Source organism: Typopeltis vanoorti, chromosome 11, assembly GCF_054136105.1.
Source record: "Typopeltis vanoorti isolate ZY-2024b chromosome 11, IOZ_Tvanoo_1.0, whole genome shotgun sequence".
Classification (NCBI taxonomy): domain Eukaryota; kingdom Metazoa; phylum Arthropoda; class Arachnida; order Uropygi; family Thelyphonidae; genus Typopeltis; species Typopeltis vanoorti.
In genome coordinates this window covers 114,344,033-114,369,652 of record NC_143559.1, presented here as the reverse complement: position 1 = coordinate 114,369,652, position 25,620 = coordinate 114,344,033, and the positions used below count along the sequence as shown (strand labels likewise).

General features: G+C 35.6%; 1 protein-coding gene across 1 annotated transcript in view; it reads left to right on the top strand.

Moving 5' to 3' along the window:
• Positions 1-25,620, top strand: part of LOC150101961 (ubiquitin carboxyl-terminal hydrolase 19-like) — a 629,785-nt gene that overhangs the window by 93,049 nt on the left and 511,116 nt on the right. Inside the window, exon 3 of the mRNA XM_090399944.1 lies at positions 8,022-8,120. Coding sequence (XP_090256070.1) covers positions 8,049-8,120 — 72 coding nt within the window. The 5' untranslated portion in view covers positions 8,022-8,048. The remainder of the gene's footprint in view (positions 1-8,021; positions 8,121-25,620) is intronic.

Genomic DNA, 25,620 nt, shown 5'->3' with positions numbered 1-25,620 from the left:
TGTAGCCAGTGTTCTTATCCAAGCCAAATCACCAAAAAGCAACCTATCAAAAGAAGAATTCAAAGCTCTGCAAGAATTGAAAAACAAGTAAATTAATAATTACTAAAGCTAATAAGGGAAATGACACTGTGATTCTAAACCAAACAGACTACACATGTAAGCTTGCTTGTTTACTTTTAGATTGGTCTACCTACCTCCCTATAGAATGTGATCCCACCACACCCAAATCAGGACATCCCGTAGGCTCCTTAAGAAGATTACCTCTTGGCCTGTGGAAGTGACAAATAGACTAAAACCTTTTAACTCTAGACCCTCCTGAATATATGGACTACCAAAAATCCATAAGCAGAATGTACCATTACATTCCATTGTGGATGGCATTGATTCCACCACATACATATTAGCCAAACATCTGGCCAAAGTGCTTGCATATACTGGCAACACACAAGTCCCACTCAAAGATACCTTAGACCTCTTCCAAGCCAAATTTCCTCCTGATATCTCAGCCCTATTTCAGTTCAACATGAACTCAGGCTATTTCGTTTTGCATGGAAATTCTACAAACAGATAAAGGGGACAGCCATGAGTTCTCCACTCTCTCTCAACCCCTGGCCAACTTCTATATATAGACCTTTGAAGAAAAAGCCTTAAACTCTGCCCCACATAAACCCACTGTTTGGGTACAATTACGTGGATGATGTGTTTGCTATTTGGCTATGTGACCTAGATACACTCCACAATTTCTCAACACTTAAACAATCTACACTCCAGGATACAGTTTACCTTAGAAAAGGAAAACAACAGTCTCCCTTTTTTAGACACTCTGATTACATGCCAGCCTGATGGATCCATGGCTTTCTCTGTTTTCAGAAAGCCTACACATACAGTTAGATACATTCACCAGCAGTCACCCCCCCCAACTTCCCAACAATTTGGGATTAGGAAAGCCCTTTATAACAGGGCAAAATTAATCAGTTCAGATAACAGTGTCCTAACTACTGAACTTAACCATATCCTTAACACCTTCTTAGCCAATGGCTGCAATCCCCCAAAAATCCAAAAATTATTTGGATTGACTATTAAAACCAGTTAACCACAATCCCTCCCCTCCTCATAATAGAGATTACTCTAAATCTATCACCATTCCTTATATTCATGGTATATCCATGGTATAACAAAAATTCTAAGGAAATATGATCTCACAGCTAGTTACAAACCACATAAGAAATTGGCATCTCTTATCCACTCCACCAAAGACCAGCCACTTCACCTAGACATACTTGGAGTATACCATGTACTTTGCAGTTGCAAACTGTCCTACTATGGCCAAATGGGCAGGACAGCCAATATCAGGATATCCGAACACAGGGACTACATCCACTTTCACCAATACAGCCACTCAGGACTTGCTGATCATGCATTGGATACCCACCACAGAATACTCTGGAATGAATGAATTAATGAAGTATGAAGATTATTCCTTGAATCTGCCTTAGCTATGAAAAACTTCCCAAACCTCAACAACAGACTGCTCCAAATTTGGGAACCTTGTATTCTAAGAACAACAGCCCAATGGCCAAGACAACCCAATTTAGCCCACTGGGGGGGGGGGGGGGGGGCTTTAGGATTCTAGGACCGACTTCGGTTGCCTTTCTTCAGCCTCATTTACTTAGTGTTAGTGTCTGCATGCACATATCATTGGTTTTTTTTTTTTTTTAATCCCTGAAGATGGCAATGTAGCATTGCTGAAATATAGGTAGTTATTAATTAAAGTTTTTATAATTCATAATATAGTTTATGTTGTCATTTCCTAAAAAATTAGATGTAAGTTTTGTTCAAAAAAAAAAAAAAATATATATATATATATATATATATAGAATTGTCATTATGTTTAAAATTACTAAAACTTCTCAAGTCCCTTTTGTGTGTAATCATTTTATTACAAAAGTGTGTTCATCAAATGTGTATTGCATAAAGTGTGAAGTCATCATGTCCCGATGTTAGTGCATTTTCAAATATGGAAATCTTGGAGCAATGGCATGTGTGCTATGTTAAGCTTGGGCATATATAAGCTTTCATGGAAGGAAAGGGTCTTGGGTTTTTTTCAGTCCAGTTCCTTCCCTGGGTCCACTGCTATGTGAAGTCAATTGTTCATCGGCGGAGCATCTCCTGTCAGGATGTTAGCATAAGTTGCCATGGATTCTCGTCGCCCGAGACTGCCACGTTGCTGAAAATTTAGGAATTCCAAGGAATACAGAATATCAACAACAAAGAAAATGATGGGAAAGAAAGAACAGGCATACAGCCAGAAGGAAAGGAACATCACTGATTAGACAAAGGAATCAGTTTCAAATTGTACTGAATGAAGTATGCATGTCTATTCATCTTCCAAGTCAAAACCACATGGTCACTCTTACAACTGGTGGGAGAGATGTCATCCCTAAGTTATTATCAACTCTTTTGATGCTATGACCAAATCCAAAACTCTTGAACCTCTTGTTCTCTCTGTTACATATTGCCTAAGACATTTGTCCCTCAAGAATTCTTGAAATTCCATTCCCTTTTTGCGACATGCATCTTCTTCTCCCCAATTTATACTGCTGTAGTTAAAATCTCCCATAACAATCATTCTTCTTACACTTACCAAGCTCAACTGTCTAAACATCTCCTGGTCCCCTCTGTGCTCCTTGATTTGTAGCAACACCCCCACTAAATATCCCTTCTTGCCTATCTCTACATCACACCATATACTTTCAAAATCATTAGTGTCACTGCCTTCCAAAGCCTCCACTCTTAGAGGACATAAATCGTCACTTATCATAAACAGTACTCCAACACCACGCTTTCCCTTCCTATCCTGCCAAAAAATGCTGTACCCTGCTATTTCTATTACTGTTATTATATCCTCTTCTGTCAACCATGTCTCAGTGATCCCAATAATCTTTGACCAGGCTGATGCAATCAGTGCCACCAATTCCTCTCTTTTATTGTAAGTACTCTTGACATTAGTACGAAGCATAAAAATGCCATTGTTTCTATACCCAGCATTATTCCCTCTAGACTCCACTGGGTTCAGCGTTACCTGATGTCTCCCTTCTCCCAAGTACCCATTCCCACAAGCGGCCACCTCTGCTGCCATCCACATTGGGCATTCGTTTTCCTGCATTGATACACTGACTTGTTCAGAACAGCAATCTCTCCAGATGCCTACGTTCTTCCTCATTCAAATGTAGCCGGTCTCTCGCATGCAATTCCTCTCTGTCCTCAAACGCCTTCCAAGCATCCACATATGCCAGTCCTCTCTTCTGACACATTCTAGCTATTATGTTATTCAATATTACTGCTCTTCTGCTCAGTTCATCATTATCATACCTAGGCAACACACACACTATCTTCCCTCTCTGCATCTTCTTTCGTACAACTTCAAACAAGAATCTCATATCTCTCGCTGCCCAATTTACATTAACTATCAAGTCATTTGTTCCCACCATCACAATCATCTCATCCACCCTTTCACCCCTCCTAATTGCCATAGCCATACTTTCTATCGTTCCTCCAGGCAAACGCTCCTCACGCATCCTATCTTGCACACCACGGATCATTGAGTCCCCATACATTACTCCTCTTATCACCCTGTTCCTCGATTGCTCACATGCATCCCTCACTCTCTCTCTCCTCTAACACTATCTCTCTATGTTCCCCTACTTACCTGCCTTCCTGACATCACTCTATCCCTGGTTCCAGTGCTCACTCGCATTCTTCTCATTCCCTCTCTCCTACTGTTTCCATTCTCTCCTCTTCTATCATTCCCATAACTCTCTCTCTCTCTCATTCCCTCTCTTCTACTGTTTATATACTCTCCTCTTCTGTCATTCCCAAACCTCTCTCTCATTCCTTCTCTCCTACTGCTTCTATACTCTCCTCTTCTATTATTCCCAAACCTCTCTCTTATTCCCTCTCTCCTACTGCTTCTATTCTCTCTTTCAAGTTTTTTCAAAACTGGCTCTCACTCCTACTCTGATTCGCCTTGCATTCATCTCTTCCATTCTCCTAATCTCATCTTTCATACTTTTCTTTTCATCTCGTTCACAAGACATTCCACCTCCTCTTTCAGCTCATCTGTCTCTCTCTCTCTCTGCAAGTTAGTCACTCTTACTCGCCATTCATTTACCCAATCAAAACCAAAACTTCACAGTCGTTCAAGCCTTCTACACTCCCGACTCTTATTTTCTCATTCATATTTCTCTCGTCATTCTCTCCTATCACACTACTCATCTCCTGATATTCATTTCCCGTCCCTGTAGCAACTAGGTTGGTTATCAAAATATCTAATTCATTGATTTTCTCCTACTGCCTGCATTTGGCGCATATACGCACTTCCCCTTTTCTCACCCACCACAAATCCAACTCCTGGGAAGCATACATGCCACAAACACTGCATGTCACCAAGTCCTTTATTATGTTACGTATAATAGAGTTCTTAAATAGCAGAGGACTTAGTGACATGCCATTTGTGATTGCAGCTGCGTCCACCATCATTCCTTACTACCAAGTAACTACTAAACTAATTGCTAAAAATATATATGAACACTGTTTCATAGATGTATATATAAATAAATGCTAAATATAAACATATATATAAATATAATGCTATATTCAGCTATGCTAGATAGCAAAAACTTATATTCTCTTCCACTGCAAATGCTGCAGACTGTGACCTTGCCTTCTCGGTAACCCAAAAATAACACAATATATACTCCAAAAGCAGAACCACTAAAGAACACTTGTGTTACTGAGAAAAAAAAATGTAGCACAATTCACAAAAGAATTTACACTATACACTGTTTAAAAAACACAGCTCAAGTCACCGCTGTATGCTTCAGCGACCTTAGCGCTGATTTGTTATCTTTGTTTATATATATTTGTTTATCTTTGTAGATTTATTATCTTATTTTCTTGTAACCACCCACTAGTCTTAGCTCTGTAAATAGGATTAGCATTCTAGCTTTACGTTGTGAAGCTAGAACCAAGAATGCTAATCGTTGTGATTATGCTGATGATGACCATTTAGTTTCTGGTTGAAATATTTATTATTATTATTATCGTCATCGTCATCATCATCACCGCCTGACCACCAGGGAGTCAGAGACTCATCATGAGATGTACACACAAAATATAATAAGATATGTGGATGTGGGCACCACACTAAGTAATGAAGCTGAAGCATGTCAACTGAGAGTAGGCTTCAAGTCCTAAATAGCCTTCTGGTGCTATAAATTTGGGCTGTAGTATAGAGGATGAGAGCTTCCCAAATTTGGGGCAGTTTTATGCTGCCAACTTTGTTTAGGTTAGGTACTTTTTTAAGGTAAAAGTAGATTCAAGGATAGTCTTTTGTGTTTATATTTGTTGCAGTGGAGTAGATTTACTTTTAGACATTATATGTAATTTCCTTAAAAAAAGAAGTTATGAATAGCCAAAATATAAGCTTTACCACTAGAGTTTATGTTAGTAAATGTAAAGTTATGCACTTCAGTGTGCAATCCAATGTCATATTGTGTTGTGGATTATGCTAGAAGAAACTGATTCAGACTAAGGATTATGTAGCAAAGATGGCATAACTCAGAGGATAATTGCAATGCTGAAATGAACCTTGACATAAGAATAAGGTAGTCGTTTTTCACAAGCCTTTGATATGATCTCATCTGGATTGCGTGCAGTGGTGCACCCAGAGGGAGGGAGACAAGGGGCTCTGGCACCCCCAAAGAAAAAACTAAAAAAACACTAGAAAAATTTCCAGAAATCTTTTCCTAATTAAAATTCATTTTTCTCTTTATGTTGTGTTGTGTCTTCTATTTCTATACTACTTATGAATTAGCGATCATTGCAGATGCTCAGTCATAGGTTGTATGTGATGCGTAGTGGGTATTCTCAAATCGTCTACTCAACTTGGCCCCCTTCAATTTTAAATCCTGAGTGCGCCACTGATTGTGTGTGCATCTGATCTCTTAGTTTTCAGAGTGATGCATATATAGTAGAGAGAGAGAGTGTGTGTGGATGGGTGTGTGTTCAAAAGACAGTGTTAAAGATAGTATTGAGACTGTGGAATGTAGAATATGAAGACATTATTTGTGAATTGCAGATACTAGCAAACAGAGAAATGAGGGATGATTGATTAAGACGTGCACATTTTTGAAAGGGTTGTACAGAGTAATAGTAGATTGAGTTTTTCAAATTATGGAAGGTGAGGATAGGACATCCATGGAAGTTGAGAATGAATACAGTCAAGAAGGAGATTAGATATTTTTCATAGAGTGACATTTGATTGGAATGGATTACCTTGGAGGTAATGCATACAGGCAGTGTGAATGAATTCAAGAAAAGGTGTGACTTCTGGTGCATGTGATATGTGGCCTCCCTTGATGCATCCTTGACTTTCTGGACTCTCTCTTAATAATGTCATCTTTTTTTTTTTTGTTGTTGTTGTTGTTGTTGTTGGGGGAATCACCATAGGATGGCGTCACTTTACAAAGATAATGCATCACATTATCTAACACATTTTAAGTGGTGGATGAATTTCATTGTTGAGCATGAAGCTACCTTTTAGCTTGCAAAAAGTTCCATGTTTGGTCTGTAGAGCAAGGTTTCTTAATTATCTAGCCCATCTTATAACCCACCCACCAACAAAAGGTTATAAACTATCATACTAACATATGTCAGGCTTATAACCTTTCATGGGTGAGATTCACAATATTTAAAAATTTTAAATCATTCAAAAAAATTGATACTTATTGATTTATTTTATGATTTCAAAGTCTGGTAGTGTATGGCTATTATTATATGTAATTATAAAATTATACATGAATTAATCTGAAGATTTTAAAATATAAACTAAAAAAAAAACCTTTGTCTTTTCACTGCTCAGAGGAAATGAGCAGAACTTTTTTAGCTCTAACCTTTGGAAATTGGCAGGCAGTCAGTCTCCATCTTTTGCTATCATTAGTAGTTGAATTCCTTTTTACAGGCAGTTTTGTAAACTTTAGGTAAAGAGAAGAGAGTGCAATAGACAGTTGTCATCGTGTGTTTGACTCTGACTGGTATTATTTTGTGACTTAGTGTGAGAAAATAGAAAACGTTGATTGAGTTCACGATATGTGAACGATATGTAGTTCACGATTAGAATTTTAATGGTCTTTCTTCTTGCCAGTTTAGTATCATGGAAGTTACCTTCTTCTTCTTCTTCTTCTACGCATTATTCCCGCTTCCTATGCAGGGTCCGCGTGTTACTTTTAGATGCGACTTCTTGTTAGTACTACTCCCAACCGACCCGTCGCCTGGTCTGCCGCTGGGGGGGATATATTTTTGACTGTAGAGGCGTATGTTCATGGGGCCGGTTTGCCTGTTTGCGGGATGAAAAACGCCAGATAAACTGGCGGAAAAAACCCTACTGACCGCGCCCAAGACCGGCTAACTTGGCTATGCCTGAGGAAGATCCTCAAATTCCTCACGTCTACAACGGGAATCGAACCTGGGACACTCCTTCCCCAGTCATATGGTTGCGAAGCGCAAAGCCACTAGGCTAACCGCGCGGTCTATCATGGAAGTTACCACTAGGCTAAAATTAGTTCAAAACTTCATATATTTACATAAAATTATTCCATGTTCTTAAGGGGGAAAAGAAAAAATAAACTTGTGATATAGAATGTGTCAGAGAGGTTGGAAGCATCTCGTTAGGAAAATGGAGATGACAAAAGTCGCCATTAACATGTCCTTGAGTATGATTTTCAGGATGACAAGAGTTATGTGATATTATTTTGGACAACTGGAAGTTTAACAATGTGATTATGAGTAGAGAATTTTTATTTTGACCTCTCACTAGTTCAATTTTGAATTTATGATTACTCATTCTAAATATAAGTGGGAAAATTTGTATAGCATTTGTAAAAAGTAAAAGAAATAAACAAATACTAATTATTGATTTTTAAATGGTTAAGATAGTATGATATTATTTTGTCATTATGCAGTATCAAGAATTTGAGGAGTCCTCAAGAATGGAGGTACGAGAAGCACATGAAAATGCAATATTTGAAATTGCCCAAGTGAAACATGAAGTAATTGAACAGGTAACATTAAATTATTTTATATCTTGCTATTCCATTTTGCTGTTGAATGTATTCACTTCTGAATAAATCCAACTACATTACTCAAAACAAATTTTTACATATTGGAATTTGCTTTTTTTATCTTGTTTATACTGCACTCAGTGAAAGAATTCTAAGACTGTGAAAGAATCTGTTATTATTTTAAGCAAAGATTAAAAAAAGAAAAAAAATAGCAAGATTTTATTTTAAAGATCATACCAGTTATGCTTAAAACTTGCAAAATATGTTACATTTCTCTCAGGATAAAGTTCAGTTATAAGTGAGTTAATATATTTTCAAATGGTACATTATTACATGCATGGACTCAGAAGGTTATAATAAGAAGATTTTACTTTATACCTTGCATTTTTAAATTAAAAATCTAAACATATTCACAGATCTTAGGGTCACAAATGAAATATATTAAAACTTGTAATGAGATGCAAAGTAACTTACAGATTGTGGTTGATTTTCAGAAACAAATATAATTATAATATTTTATTATTTATTTAACAGCAAGAGGATCAAAATCTATTATAGACTATGCTATAGCAAATAATAAAATAGATTGAAATTAAATCAGATCATTATCTAAGTGTGACATCAATATGATTCCCCCCAAATGGATAAAGTATCAGTATCCATTAGACAACTGAGAAGTCGGCACATTATCGGATTCTGATAAAAGAAAACTATATCAGCAAAAAATAAATGAAAAATCATAGCAACTACCCTCAGATGGATCTCTCAGGCTGAATCTCTTAAAAATTTTAAGAGATTCAACCTGAGAAATCTTTGGAATATAAAAACAATGGAAAAGAAGGTCTTCATAGCTGGGACCCAGAAATCAGGAAAATCATAGATGAAAAAAGGAATGCCTATAAAAAATGATTAAGCACACAAAATAGAAGATGAAATTGAATATAAACACAAAAGAGCAATAGCAAAAAGAAACATATAAAAGACAAAGTTCAAGTGGAACAATTTTGTTACCAATCTAGAAAACAATATTGATAAACTCCAAACACAAACATATAAATTTATAAGGTACATGAATAATAGCCTTAGAGAATCAATCAAGATCAATACCATACCTTTAGAGGAATATCTTAAATACTATAAAGAATTATGGATGATGACAACTCACTCTCAGAACCATTATCTGCCAATAATTCTATTTTATTTATTCAAGACTATTTTACTCTTGAATGGTTCTTGCTTCAAGACTATTTTACTCTTGAAGCAAGAACCATAGAAGCCCAGGAGAAGATGGCATCAATATGGAACTTTTCAAATGTCCTGGAGATAACTTCAGATACAAACTAGAATTCATGAACAAGATCCTAAATGGTCAATCACCACCAGCAAACTGGCAATGATGCTATGATTGTCCCCCATCTTCAAAAATGGCAATATTAATGAAATGTCAAAACTATAGAGTCATTAGTCTTTTAAATACCAGATATAAAATATACTCAATTTCTTAAAGACTAAATTAAACAAATATTATGAAAATATTTTTGGAGAGGAACAATTAAAGGCAGATTCTGCACCAATGCCTTTTTCACTCTTAAGCTTTTGATAGAAAAAAGAAGAAAATTCAATTTAGAGACCCATATATTATTCATCAATTATAAAAAGGTCTTTGATAAAGTCAATTGTAATAAGCTACTGGAAATTTTAAGAAATGACCACATTCCTAACCAGTTACCATATTTTTCCCGTATATAAGACGATAGTTTTTTTCTAAAATTTTAGACCAAAAACTGGGGGTGTCGTATAGATGGGGGTGGGTAACCAGTTGCCATTGTGAAATTGCCAGTATGTCTCCGCGAACAGGCTTCCACTAATCACTAGCCTTTGTTAATTCTGTCGATTGATGTTATTAATGGCTGATTCTGAGTAAACCAAACAGAACTCTGAAAGCATTCATATGTCTGCAACTCGTTGGCAGGGTAAGTTAATGCATTAACAATATTTTGAGCACTAGCCCATAAAAATGTCTGAAAATAAAAAACAATTGTCATATTCTTCAAAATTCAAGTTAAAAGTCATCAATTACTCAAAAGCACATGGAAATAAAGCTTCAGAGAGACAGTTTGGACCTCCTCTCACTGGGTGTATGATTAGACAGTGGAGAAAACAGGAAGAACAACTACTCAAAAAAGAAGAGGGCCATAAGAGGAAAACCAGCAAAATGTCTAAACTTGGACCAGAAGCTTAAGACTTGGATTATGGAGCAGCACCAGAGTGGGATATGTGTGTCAACCAAGCTTATTCAGTATGAGGCAAAAAGGTTTACAAGAGAAATGAACATTGTTGATTTCGCAGGAAAAGCAAAATGGTGCTTCAACTTCACGAGGAGAGAAGGGTTGGCCATGAGAACACGAACCAAGTTAGCCCAGAAAATGCCACCAGCTTATGAGGATAAAATCTAACAGTTTTACTCCAATGTCATAAACTTTGGAAAAAATATGCTTTTGAACCAAGTCAGATTGCAAACATGGATGAGGTGCCTCTCAATTTTGATGTGCTTTCCAACAGAACTGTTGATATGAAAGGGAGCAAAACAAGTGGTCCTGAAAAGACACACTATACTTTCATGCTGTGCAGATGGTACCAAACTGCCTCCTATGCTCATTTTTAAGAGGAAAATGTATCCTAAAGAGAGCATACCACCTGCCGTTCTTGTCCAAGTTCATGAGAATGGCTGGATGAATGAAGAGATCATGGCTATTTGGTTCAATGATTTGGTCCAGAAGACCTGGAGGGCTCTCAAAGAGGCCATACCTGCTCGTATTTGATCATTTCCAAGCACATTTAACAGAATTTAAAAGGGTTGCAGCAGATTTGCGCACACAGCTAGTTCCTGGTGGACTTACAGGTCAGCTACAGCCACTAGATATTTCTATCGACAAGCCCTTCAAAGCTCTGATAAAAGAAGAATGGCATAAACGGCAAAAAGCAGGTAATAACTTGACACTGACAGGAAGAGTGAAAAAACAAATCATTACTGAGGTATGCAAATTGATCCTAAACTCATGGAATGGAGTCAAGCAAACGGCAGTTGTGAAGTCCTTCAAGAAATGTGGAATCAGCAATGCCATGGATGGAACTGAGGATGATCTCATATATGTAGACAGTGATTCAGAAGACAGCAGTGATGCAGTAGAGGTTGAAGAAAGTAATATGTCTGGAACTAATAGTGATGAAGAAAATGATATGCCTGAAACTGAGAGTGATGCATAATTTCTTAGTATGTATCTTAAAAATATTACCTAATTACTAAATATACTTTGAATATTTAAAAAAATATCAAATGTGTTCTGTTTTATGTTTAAAATATTGATTTCTTAATTTTGGGTTCAAAAAAGTAGGGTTCGTCTTATACTTTAAAAATATGGTAATTAAAGCAATTTTCAATATATAGAATAATAACCAAATTAAAATAAAGATAGCCACACAAAAATCTGAATCGCAGAACATAAATGCAGGTGTCCTACAAGGATGTAGTTTATCACCACTCCTCTTTATGTTTATATTAGTAATATTATAAGAGAGTAGAGAAAAACAACTAATTTTGGTATTCAAATAAATGATTGCACTAACATTGACACAATTTTATTTGCCGATGCCTTGGTAGTTTTGTTGTTAAAATTGTTGTTTATCTCAAAGATTTAGGTTTTAATTGTATGTAAGGCATAGGCAATTGTAATAGTCTCTTCTGGACAAGAAAGATTGTATTGCTGCTTGAGTTTATAAGGTAGGAATTTGTGTGTGTGTGAGAGAGAGAATATCACTGTCTAAATCCTGATATGCATTCTTGTAGCATAACCCCATAATACAATATGCCGTTGGAAATCTCATCATGCCAAAGTGCATAACTTGACACTTACTGACATTGAACTGATAGTCATTATTGTTTGCCCATTTTTCCATCATCATCATCAATCATCATCGAATTCCTGCCATGTGCCCTCAAGGGGTGTACAGGATATTTTTTTTCCAGCCTATTCAAATCATTCTGTAAGCACTGGATATAAGTAGCACCCCTGATTACCTAGTTTACCTTTGCATCATCTCTAATGTCATTATTAGTATAATTCCTATTGTCATTAATGTACAGATTTAACAACAGTGGTCCAAGGACTGACATCTGGTAAGATTCACACTCACCATATACCACTTTTTTGATATCTGTTTGATATCCATCTGTTTATCAAAATCAAGAGTTTATATTCCAAATCAATATACTCCAGTTTATGCAGCAGCCTTTCATATGATATCCTATTTCTTAGCAAAATCCAACAGTATATCATCATCATATCCATTATTCAGCTACTTTCTATAATAAATTGAAAAATTGTTTCACTTCTTCCTTAGTGTATAACATGAGTGAATGAGAGAGAGAAAAGAAGTATTCTCTAGTTTTCATCTATACATGTAGATATTCCATGTTTCTCTGTGAATTTCAAATATATCTGCAAATGCATAAAACCTTCCTGACTGAAAACAACAAAATTACATGATACCCACAGTAATAAACTTTAATGAAAATACAGATATCACAGAATTAAATGGTAACAACCTTCATTAAATGTAACAGATATTTGACTCCCTATGTTCTAATACTTAAGGATTCTTCAACGGACCACAAGATTCCAATCCCTTATATTTCTGGTATTTCTAAACCCATTGGTAGAAATTTGAGGAAGTTTCACCTTATTCCCATGTATATTCCTATCAACAGAATTTCTCATCTGTTACCATCTACAAAAGACACAGATCCCTTGTGAATGTAATTTACATACTTTGTGCAGATAGACCATTCTGCGGAAAAATAATTAATGAACATCAGTACTACATTGAACATGTGAAACAACAAAAGTATGGTGTGACACAGCATAGTATTGACACTAAACACCGTATCTTATGCACTTAGATAGGCTTATGTGTTCATCAGACATGTTGTAATAGATGTAATGGTATTGATATGAACACAGATGGATAAGAAAATAACTATTTATTAACTTAAAAGCTAATATTTTGCTGGTATTATATCCAGCATCTTCAGAGCACACAACACAAAGTTTGTTACAAATGCAAGACAAACACAATCTGGTGTAACAGCAGGGCTAGTATAAGTAATTGCAGCGTGCAACACAACACTAAAGTCCTAATAGGGCACCATCTGGGTTTAAAAAAAAAAAAGTAGTTCAAGGTTTTTTTTGAAATAGTATTCCAAATAATAGTCTTAGAAAGTTTGAAAGTAATAAATATTAATTTGGTCTTAGGATGACTGTCTCCCAAATCTTTGGTAGATTTATACAGCCATACTTGTTAAGGTTTGGAGTATGTTTTAAGGCTTCTATTGATTCCAGGAACAACCTCTCTGACTTGTAGAAGCTTCTGTGCATTACTTTTGTTTTTTTCCAATTGTGCTGGAGTATCCAAAGCATGGTCTGCCAGATCCGCCTTGCCATAGCGAAAGTGTCGGATATGTTTTTTGTGTTCACAGAGGCGGATGTCCACAGTTCTTCCTGTCTGTCCGTAGTAGGCTTTATGGCAAGAACAGGGCACTTCATAGACTCCTGGATGTGATAAAGGAGTGCATTTGTCCTTAGGTGAACATTAAAGGCACATCTGAAAATATATCTAGGGTACTTAACAAACACCAACTGCTCACCGTATTTAAACCTTATGTGAAATTCGATATGTCTACTCAGGATATACCTCTTTTAAAACTCATATAACTTAGTGTTTTGAGCAGCTTTTCTCTTGACACCTTGTCATATGCATTTTTGAGATTAGATCATTGTTATATTCTTATTCTTTCTCAACTATTTGTCCTAAAATGAAAAACTGATCCTGACAACCTCTTGCCTGAATCCATCTTGTTCTTTCCTTCCACTGTTTTTCTTAGCTATTTCTGAAGTATACTTATATAAGTCTTACCAGAAACACTCAGTAGGGAAATTTTTCTGTAATTCTCACATTGTTTTATTTCCCTTTTAATAATTTACTATGAGAGCTCTGCTCCAGTCATTCAGAAATTGAACCCCCTGACCAGTTCTTCTGAATTATGCAGCACTATAAAGCTTTTATACCTCCATAGTTGAGCATTTCTAGTCGAATATCATCTTCTCCAGCTGCATTTCCACATTTCAAGTTTTGACAATTTGATATATATACTCCTGTTTAAATTTCTCTTGAAAATTTTCTACTATTGTTTGGTCTGCTTGTTTCATTTAAGTCTTTCAACATAATTACTCCAGACATCTTGAATTTCCCTATTTTCAGTTTTCATATTAATCTTTGTCATCTCTGATTCTTATTATAGTAAGCATTTGTTTCTAAGCTTTTTTAATAGCCTGCAGAATATTTTGCCACCTTACTGATATTTATTTTCTATATTCTTACCAAAGTCTTTCCATTATTTTTATTTAGCTAATTTACTTACTAGTAACTTTCAATATCTTTTTTTGTTTCCTTGACTGCCTCTTTAACTTCCTGAGTCTACTATGGAGTTCTGATTTTTCTGTCCTCACAGGCAACATCACCACTTACCTCTCTGCTGAATCAATCAGTGTGTTCTTCAGGATTTGCCATTGAATTTTCAAAGTTTGGTTCTTGTTTTCAATCTCTTTCATATTTTCTTGAATAATGTATGTGTATTTGAGTCTATAGTTCATCTCTGAAAGTTTCCAAACTTTTGGCCAAATAATTAGCATATCTACTCCCCAGTCAATAGGCTGTAGGGTTGTGATTGTCTTTATGTGTAAGAAGAATTTCATCACCTAGTCTCCATCACTAGAACAAGGTCTCCAGATTCTGCTTCCTCTTTTCAGATTCAGATTCAACTTCCTCCCTCTCTCTCTCTCTCTCTCTCTCTCACACACACACACACACACTTCTTTTCAATATAAAATTCAGTTTTATTCTTTATTCTAAAAACTAAATGTGATCACTTCCAGTTTTAAAATCTTCTGTATACTCTTTTGTCCTGAACCAGTGGAAAAAATGACTATTAACAATAACATAGGCAATGAGACTTTTCTTATTTCTTGCATCTTCTCTCCATATGAATTTAGTATATTTTTATGTTTGAACATGGTGCTAGTAATAACTAGTCCATATCCTGAACAGGAATCCAGCAGGTATTTACCATTATTATTAGCTTTGCTTTTTCTCCAAATTTTCTGAATGTATCTATATGTCTGGTAATCAATTCCTGCTCCATTGTTTAAATCTCCAACAAGAAGTTTTCCTTTTGTTTTTGTTGTGTCAGCTGCTTTTTTAATGACTCAGAATCCTCCATTTCTTTCTTAGTGGAACCTACTAAGTCTCATTTTCAAGTTTCCTATTCTGATATTTGTCCATGCCCTCTACTTGATATTGCCTACCATTCAAGAAGATTATCCTGAGATTGCCTGACATCTTGTATTTGTTGCTTAGAAAGATCTTATCTTTTTTTTTTTTGTCTTCTTTATTTCAGTAACACCTATTATGTCAATCTGGTACTTATCTAATTTTTCTGCTAGTTCTGTTTCTATCTCAAAAGTCTGAGAAATTGTTATCCTCAACTGTATAAAATAAATTCAGCAGTTATATTTTAATTTAATTACAGCCCAATAGTTTTTAATCCTTAAATGCACTAGTGTATACATAGAGGGATTCCAATATAAGCATGTACACTAATGTGCTTTTTTTTTAAATGTAATTCCTATTGTTGTTTAATAACTGTCCTGATGATTCTTATGATACTTAAGATGAAATATTTACATATTGAAAAGTTAATCACTGTGGCATACATGTGAATTTATAGTTACGAATACTCCACAGGTTTCTCTATTTAAGAAAGTTTTTTTTTTTTTTTTCATTGATGCTTCATATGTTGGTGGTGCCAGTCTTGAACTCTTCTGATGTTGAATTGGGAATTTTCCAGTAGCTGATTTTTTTTTCCAGTTTGCTCTGGTTACCTGGCAAAATTAACAGGGTGCTTTGTTTAAGAACTGGCTTGACTAAATTCAAAATTGCTAGCCCATGCGCATTTGTTAATATCCAGAACGAATACTTTCTAAGAGAGTGCAACGTGAGATGGCGTGAGATATTAGTTCAAAAGTCAGCTTTTCAGTGTTTCAAACTGAAATGTTGAAAAGTTGACTTTCCAGGAATCTCACTGATTTTTATTTTCTTCGTTTTGGTAACATCAATTATGTAAGTGTGGTACATCTCTAATTCTTCCATTTCCATTTTTTTAAATTTTTTTATTATTACTTCTCAACTAAACATCAACAGAATTGAAGATAGGCATCAGCATGAGAAGTATTAATAAAATAAAAAATGGAAATGGCAGAATTAGAGATGTACCACACTTACATAATTGATGTTACCAAAACGAAGAAAACAAAAATCAGTGAGATTCATTTTAAATAATGATGTTATATTTAGGCAATGACGATTAGGAAAAGCTATAGCATTCAACACTAAACATAAAGATAATTTTCATGAATGGCATATAGTTTCTAGTAGAATGATGTGGGTCAGTATCAAACTGGGCAATTGAAGAGTTTTTGCCTTTGTTCCTTCAGAAGGTTTTATTAAGGAAGTAGAAACATTTTTCAAGTCATTAGAGAAGACCAGCTTGACAGAGGAAAAAAAAATAAGCTGGTCCTGTTGGAGATGTCTTATTTCTGATAGTGATATCTTCACAATGGTTCAGAGTTCAGAACATAAGAGTGTACAGAAAATTTGAAATAGAAAGTGATCACCACTTAATTTTGAGCAGGATAAAAATAAATACCATACTGAAAAGAAAAATACATACAGAAGTTTTAAAAATAATCAAATTTTAGCAATTTTCTGAACTAAACTGTAGTCTCAGGTATAAACACATTATTCAAGAAAAAAAAAAGTTTGAAAACAAGAAACAAATCTCAGTATCTTACTCTGAAGAAAACATTGACTCAGCCAGGAAGGCATGTGGTAAAATTGTTTGCCAGGATAGAAAAATTTGAGCTTCTTTGTCAGCTTAAGATGTTAGAGGCAGTCCTTGAAAAGAAGAAAGTTTATCAAAAGTTCCTAGCATATCAGCATCTTCAACAAGAGAATACTGATAAAAATGTGAGAAATATAAAATGTGCGTAAGAGTGGTAAATGAATTCTGAGAAGATCTTGGTAAGATTGGATGATGATTATTAGCAAAATGTTCTGAAGGCTATTGACCGACTTAGAAGTAGAGTAAAGATTACTGTAAAAGGGATCAGAGATGAAAAGGGCAATATAAAAACTGAATAAAGATCTTGCAGACTTGTAGTGGATTTATTTAGAAGTATAACATCATCCGCATAAAGCAAAGAGCTGACATTAACATCTTCAAATTTGATATCATGTTTAATACCACTTTCCTTCATAATGTGATCCATTATGAAGTGAGGATTGGACATTAGGTCAGAAGCCCTGGTCGGTTCTCTGCATTCCTTTAAAGGCTATGTGGAGGTCTCCTCTCAGTTATACAGCTTTGACCCTTAAGCATCTGACCATGATTACTTGAGTTCTCTAAAAATAAGTCTTTGTGAGCCTTAAAGGTCATTCCCTCACATGATAATAATAAATTTAGTTTAATCCTTTATCCAAGTGTGAGCAAACTTTGTTTGCTCACACTTGGATAAAGGATTAAACTAAATTTATTATAGTCTAACCAAGTGAAAAATAAACTTTCAACATCTTTCTCTAAATCCAGAGTAATTTAAGCAGTCAGTAGTACATATCATTACTTGATATAGAAAAAATAAATAAATAAAACTTGAAATGTGGAAAGCAACTGGAATTAATGCATAATTTTGAACCCCTGGACAATGTCAATTTCCAGATGATTGGAATGGTGCTCTCATAGTACCCATCTGTAAAGAGGAAATAAAAGTAAATGTGAGAATTATAAAGGAATTTTCCTGTGAGTAGTCCAAGTAAGATTTATACATAGAAAAAAAACGAGATGGCGTATAATGGCAGACATTGGAGCGGAGGTCAAATAGCGTTGGTTAGAACTTTACCAGCTAAATTTAGGCTGCAATATTTGCAGATTCTCAGTTAGATATTTCTTTGAAGTATGTGTTTATATTTTTGTGTGGGGTGTTTTTATTTGGTATAATTGGTTTGTATTTGATATCAGATTGTATGAGTGTAGAATCGTTGCCATTAAGCCTAATCTTACTATTGTGGTTGTAACGTTGTGAGCCCAATCTTGCTATTGTGATCGTGTTGTTGTTGTTTAGCCTAATCTTGCCATTCTCAGAGCATGTGTACTGGGCGTTAAATTGAAAACTATTGATTATAAGTGTATAATACAGAGATGATTATTTGAAACAACGTATGTAAAATTTGTTAGGTATTTTTATTGTTTAATGTTGTCTATGTAATGATATGTTTGATGAAACATTTTGGCAATTCCTGCAGTTTTTTAAGTAGTTAGGGGCATGGTACTTTAAAATCCTAATTTCCTGATTAAAGAATCTTAATATTAGTATTTTATTTTAATCCTAGTTCAGAACTCAATATTATTATTATTACATAACACCTCCAGGAAGTCCAAAGACTCATCGAAGGAGGGTACCTACTCTACTGCTCTCTCTTTCTCCACTAACTACAACAAAGCCATCTACTGCCCACCACCACTAGTATTTTCACAGACAATCACAAACATCCATGCCCACGGTGGGATTCGAACCCTCAGCCTTTTGGCTGGAGAGCAGATACGCTAACCACTTGGCCAACCTAGCCAACATATGATAACAAGATCACAGAAAATTTTCTTGAAAGGGCACAATCACAAATCTAATATATTAATTGCTTTGCTAAATTACTTGTTAGTGAAAGTTTGGATGTAACATTATCATGTGAGTTGAAAGTTTTTGAAAGTTTATTTTTCACTTGGTTAGACTATAATAAATTTAGTTTAATCTTTTATCCAAGTGTGAGCAAACAAAGTTTGCGCCTGAAAGTATCTTCAGGACTGGGGTAAGGTGGTACAACACCGGGCAACTCATTGCAAAGGTGGAGCAAGCTCACAACAGTCCTGTCTCAGTATCTCCCATAATGCAAAACACATCTCCTTGCGGATATGTATAATGTTATGCATTAAGGAGAGGGCAACTACCCAGAAGTTTCGACCTTTATTGAGGTCTCTTCAGTGGGAGCCAGGCCCAAATGGAGATACCAGGTAGAAGCATTAGCAAGGCCATCTCTACCTATAGGAGTTGCCAAACGGTGTGCCACCTTTTTATTAAATTACTCTGGATTTAGAGAAAGATGTTGAAAGTTTATTTTTCACTTGGTTAGACTATAATAAATTTAGTTTAATCCTTTATCCAAGTGTGAGCAAACAAAGTTTGCTCACACTTGGATAAAGGATTAAACTAAATTTATTATTATCATGTGAGGGAATGACCTTTAAGGCTCACAAAGACTTATTTTTAGAGAACTCAAGTAATCATGGTCAGATGCTTAAGGGTCAAAGCTGTATAACTGAGAGGAGACCTTCACATAGCCTTTAAAGGAATGCAGAGAACCGACCAGGGCTTCTGACCTAATGTCCAATCCTCACTTCATAATGGATCACATTATGAAGGAAAGTGGTATTAAACATGATATCAAATTTGAAGATGTTAATGTCAGCTCTTTGCTTTATGCGGATGATGTTATACTTCTAAATAAATCCACTACAAGTCTGCAAGATTCTCTGACTAAATTGAATAACTGTTGTAATAGATATGGTATGAAGGTCAGCATTAAAAAGACAAAGACAATGAAAATTGGCAGAACCATTGAAAATGTCAACTGTGTTGTGAATGGAGAACCTGTGGAACAAGTAAAACATTTCAGCTACTTAGGCACGATTTTTAGTAAAGATGATAAATTAAATATGGAAATAGACAACAGAATCAATGATGCTAATATGGTAGGAAGTCGTCTGAATGCATTTATATGGAATAAGGGAGAAATTAGCCAAAACACTAAATTAGCTGTATACAAGACAGTATTCAAGCCAATTTTAACTTATGGATGTGAGAGCTGGGTCAGAAGTAAAACCCTTGACCAAAGACTAGAGACTGCAGATATGAGAGTCCTGAGAAAGATTATGGTGTGAACATATGGCATCAATGTCAATATCATATTAAAAACGAGGATGTTAGGAAAGAACTTGACATTGTCAGCATACAGGAATGCGTTAGCCGAGCTAATCTCAGGTGGTATGGTCACTTAAACAGAATGGGAGAGGTTAGATTAGCAAAACAAGTGTTCTCTGTCTGGTTGGCAGGAAGAAGACCCAGAGGAAAACCAAGATATAGGTGGATTGATATGGTACAATATAGGAAGTTAGTAATGATGTAATTTTTTTCATGTAGTACTATCATATCCTGTACACCCCTTGAGGGTACATGGCAGGAATTTGATGATGATGAATAATCATCTTATTGTGACATTAAGTGATATGAAGTTTAATGACTTAAAGTTGTTGGTACAATATATGTACTGTGGAGAAATTAATATTTCACAGGATATGCTTGCATCATTGTTAAAAGCTGTGGAGTTGCTAAAAATTAATGTTTTTTTGGACGCTGCTATTAAGTGCTGTGATTCTGTAGAAGGCAGGTAGCTTCAGGTAATGATCATTAGGAAGCAGAGAAACTGAATATGCATAGTCATATTGTGTCTGGTCATAGAAAACGGCATTCAAAGAAGAAACACAGATTAGTAAGAGTCAACAAGGGGAATCGTCAAAAAGACCTATGATGGACTTAGATCTGAATGTTAGAAAGAGTCAAATGCCAAAAAGTCTGATATAAGTAATGTAAGGCAGTTGTTGTCAGAGGTTAAGTATCTTGAAACGCTGGTTTCTATCCCACTTAGTAAAATTAAACTGGGTAAATATGTGAAAACAACATTTGACAACACAAGTGACAGTGTTATAGATGACTTGGTATCATTAAAGGATAAGGAGACAGATTTGCCAAATGAGTATGGTCATCTAAATCAACTTTCTAGTGGCCTTGACCTGGTTGCTGAAGGTCAACCAACTGTCAGGTGAATGTGTACATACCAGTGTATTGTCCCTTTCAGTTTCTGATTCTTCAGTTAATTCTCACCTGCCAATCAAAATCTTGGGTAGTGATGACAACAATCCTTTCATCAATTTAGGTGAATGTTTGCATACCAGTGTATTGTCCCTTTCAGTTTCTGATGCTACAGTTAATTCTCACCTGCCAATCAAAATCTTGGGTAGTGATGACATCGTTCCTTTATTTTCTAGTTTTGATATGTCATCTGAGTCAACCATTTCTTCTGTAGTTACTAGGGATGTCAATCCAGATCACTTAACATCTTTATCTCTTTTGTGTCTATGGTATCACCTCTTGAATCTGATGTCAAGGTAGAAATGAAAGATTATGCAGTTCATTTCACATCTAATGTATCAACTGTATTAATTGACTCGTATAAACACTGAAGTTTTAGTGTAATATATGATGATACCTATGGTTTGTCTAATGTCCAAAGTTTAAGTGATCATCAACACTTCACAGTTAGTGCCATCAGTCTCATAGGAAACATGCTTTTTTATACAGCCATATCCCAATGTAACTGATAGAGGTATGTGGAGTAAATTGTGTTGTGCAAGTTCTCCTGACACAAAGGAACAGACATTTTTAAATGACTAATATATTTTATAATTTTGATCTGTATGTTCTAATGTTTTTTTATTGAATAGAAAATATGGGATGATTAAGAATGATGGAATGAGAATGACAGGTTATTTAGTAATGGATTAAGTGTGTATGCCTGGAATAAATAGTGCAGATTTATTCCATGCTTTATAGAATCCCCATATAAAGCATGGAATACCATGCTTTACACCATCCTTCACACCCTTAATTATAGAATCCCCATATATACACAGAGATTGCTGAGCGATATACAAAAGAATGGAGAAGATCAGAGACAAAAACAAGCATCAGTGGGGATAAAGGATGTCAAGTTAAAAAGGAGCAAAAGAGATATTGTGCTGTATGGGGATTCTATAATTAAGGGTGTGAAGGATGGTAAAGTAATTAAAGCATGTTATCCAGGGTCAAAGATTAAGGATATAACTGAGGCTGTGAAATTGCAGAAAGATAGAGCGAGTGAGATTATTGCAGTTATAGGGATGAATGATCTAGGTATCGAAATATTTTCTGAGAGACAGGGGTTGAAGGATTTAATGATAGCAATGAATGCAAAGAGCGAGAGTAGAAAGATCATGAGTGTGCTACCAAGATTTGATAGTGATGAATTAAACAGAAGAGCAATTATAGTAAATGGAATGATGTCAAGATTGTTTAAAAGTTTTTGCAAAGAAATGAAACTGAATATTCATTTTATGAATGTCTGGGATGAGTTTGATAAAAGGAAGGAGTATTTTAAGAGAGATGGTTTGGGCACTTGGCATTTAGAACAATAAATGTTCTAAATGCCAAGTGCCCAATTCTTAAATGGATTGGGCACTTGGCATTTAGAACATTTATTGATAAAGGATAGAGTAAATGGTCAAAAACAGGGAAGTGGAATTTGCTAGGGAGGTAGGTGATAGTCAGCTGTAAATAGTACTAAGGTCATTAATCTCTGAATTTGGGATTAATTGTTCACAGAAAATTAACAGTATACAGAGTGGGCTAATTCACACACAGGCAGATTATGGGAGGTAGGGAGTATTGCAGTTTACTAATGCTCGAAGTATTTGGAATAAGCATGAAGAATTTTTGTCATTACTTAGTACAACTTGCCCAAAATTTATAGGAATTAGTGAGATTTGGTTAACTAAGAATGATATAGGGATTGAATGTAAGGGATACAGTATTTTCAGGCAGGACAGAGATGACAGAATGGGGGAGGGGTTTTACTAATGATAGATGAAGCGTTTAATCCAAAAAAGGTAGAAGTGCCTCAAGGTAATAGGTATGTAGAGGGCAGTTCGTTTGAGGCTGTTTGGTGTGAGATGGAGATCAACAGGGTGAAATATGTAATCGGTTGTTGTTAATCCAAGGGGTATAAGGGAGAATGTAGGTAGTATGTATTGGAAAATTAGCATAATGAGTGAAGGTCGAGTAATTATTATGAGGGATTTTTAGAGTGTTATGGGGAATTTTGAGAGTGTTAGATCTGGTCATGACATTTGAGAACATATCAATAAGTAAAATTATAAATTATGGATTATAAAGCTATCAAATTGTTGGTTATTTTTTCAACTTCCTATTTGTGCGAAAAGACTTTTTCAGCCATGTCAGTAATAAAAACCAAACAGAGAAATCGAATGGATGTTATTGCAGCGATTCGTCTCTCAGAAACAACGCTCCAGCCACGTATATCAAATTTCCTAACCTCTAAGCAGCAATAGATGTCTCACTAGCTAAAAATCGAAATTTTATAACATTGGATTTAATAAATAAAACACTATCTACATTGGTTTATGTTTCTATCTTAGCCATCAGCCGTTCCGCAAAATATTTCTCCTATTTTCCCTGGTCCTGAGGTGTAAAAAGGTTGAAGAACGCTGCTTTAGATCACAACATGAAAAACACATCAATAGACAAAACTTCCTATTAATCACATCATTTACTAGTTATTATCCTTTATGGATAAAACTTCTGGAATTTTGGTTTCTTGTCTTCTACAGAATTTTCATTCCTTCCTAAATTCATACTGGAGAAAGACTAACACAAAAACTATTTTCTGTATGACAGCAATATAAGTCTTTAGACTCCATGGAGGTCTGGTGTTAATAATAATAAAAATTATTATTCCTATCATCATCATCTGACCATGGAGTCAGATTCATCATGGGAGGTACACATTATTGAGCACAATGCAAATCCAACCTTGCCTTAAACTGATTCAATGTGTCTATACTGATCAGTTTAAGGCAAGGTTGGATTAAAATGATTCAGTGTGTCTACATTCACAACACACTCAAACAATGCATTGCACTCACCAACCACTCTCCATGCAAATAACCTGTTCCTCACTCCTCTACTCACGCTACTTATACAGTTTCCAGCCATGGCCTTTTGTTCTACCCCACTCCCTCTTCCATTTCCAACTGATAACAACCCCTGAATAGCCTGTATGTCTCAATTATATCCCTTCCCCTTTTCCTCCTATTCACGAGATGTTGCAACTTACATTCTCTCAATCTTTTCTCGTACTCCACATTCCAAAGATCAGTGACCACCTTTGTGAAACTTCTCTAGACCCTTTCCAACATATCCTCTTCAAGATGAAAACCTGGCAACCAGATCTGTGCACAATAATATATATGAGGCTTGATCAAGGCCTTACAATGGAATCATAACCTCTATTTCTGCATGTCAGGGTTCTCTGCATCATTGCCATTATCTGATGTGATATCTTTACGACTTGTGCAATGTGGCCCCTGAATTTCACATCCTTGTCTGCCATCACTCCTAGATCTCTCATCTCTTCTACTTCCCTTAGAGTTTCCCATCATTGCTTACCAAATCTCAAAACATTATACTTTGCAACACTGAACTAACAGTTCCCCCTTACCTGCACATTCATGCAATCTATTCAAGTCCTCCTGGAAGCCATAACATCTCATAAAACATCCCCAGTTTTGCATCATCTGCAAACAGCTGCATATCATTAGTTAAACCAAGATCATTAACATACAAATTGAACAACAATGATCCCAAAACTGACCCCTGCAGTACACCGCTATGACCTTCTTTCAGGATACTGCACCCTATGTACAATTTTCTGATACCTATCTGACAGACAGTCACTGATCCAACTCAGAAGTCTGTTATCCACTTTCATCTGTTTCAGTTTATTTAACATTTTGTCATGTGGCAATCTATCAAAAGTGTTTGAAAAATCCAAGCACACCAGCTTATATATGCATCCCTCCTATCCAAGGTATTTATCACTTTGCTATGGTACATAATGAGACCGGAGCAGACCAATATGGTCTATACCCGTATTTAGTGTTATGCTGATGGTTATGGTACATAAGTAAGTTAGTAAAACATGATCTCTTTTTAACCAACCATGCTAATAACCACACAGAATACTACTATTATCAACCCATTTCTGTATTATATAATACTGCTCACCAATCTCTCTCTCTCTCTCTAGTACCTTCACCCAGGGCAATACTTACACTTTTCCCAAGTCATCTGGGGGTCAACTCCTCATTGTTTGGGGCCCCTGGTTAGAGCCTCATGCCCGTGCATCTAAATACAGCCCTGCCTTCACCACAACTTCATATATATTTCATATATCTACTATAATTTGAATCCACTGCCTTATAATCACCTTTATGCAGTACAACAATTTTACCTTCTTTCCACTCCCTTGGAACTTGTGCTGTTGTAAGACTCCTATTAAACACACATGCCAATGCTACTGCCAATTCCCTGGAACATTCCCTTAA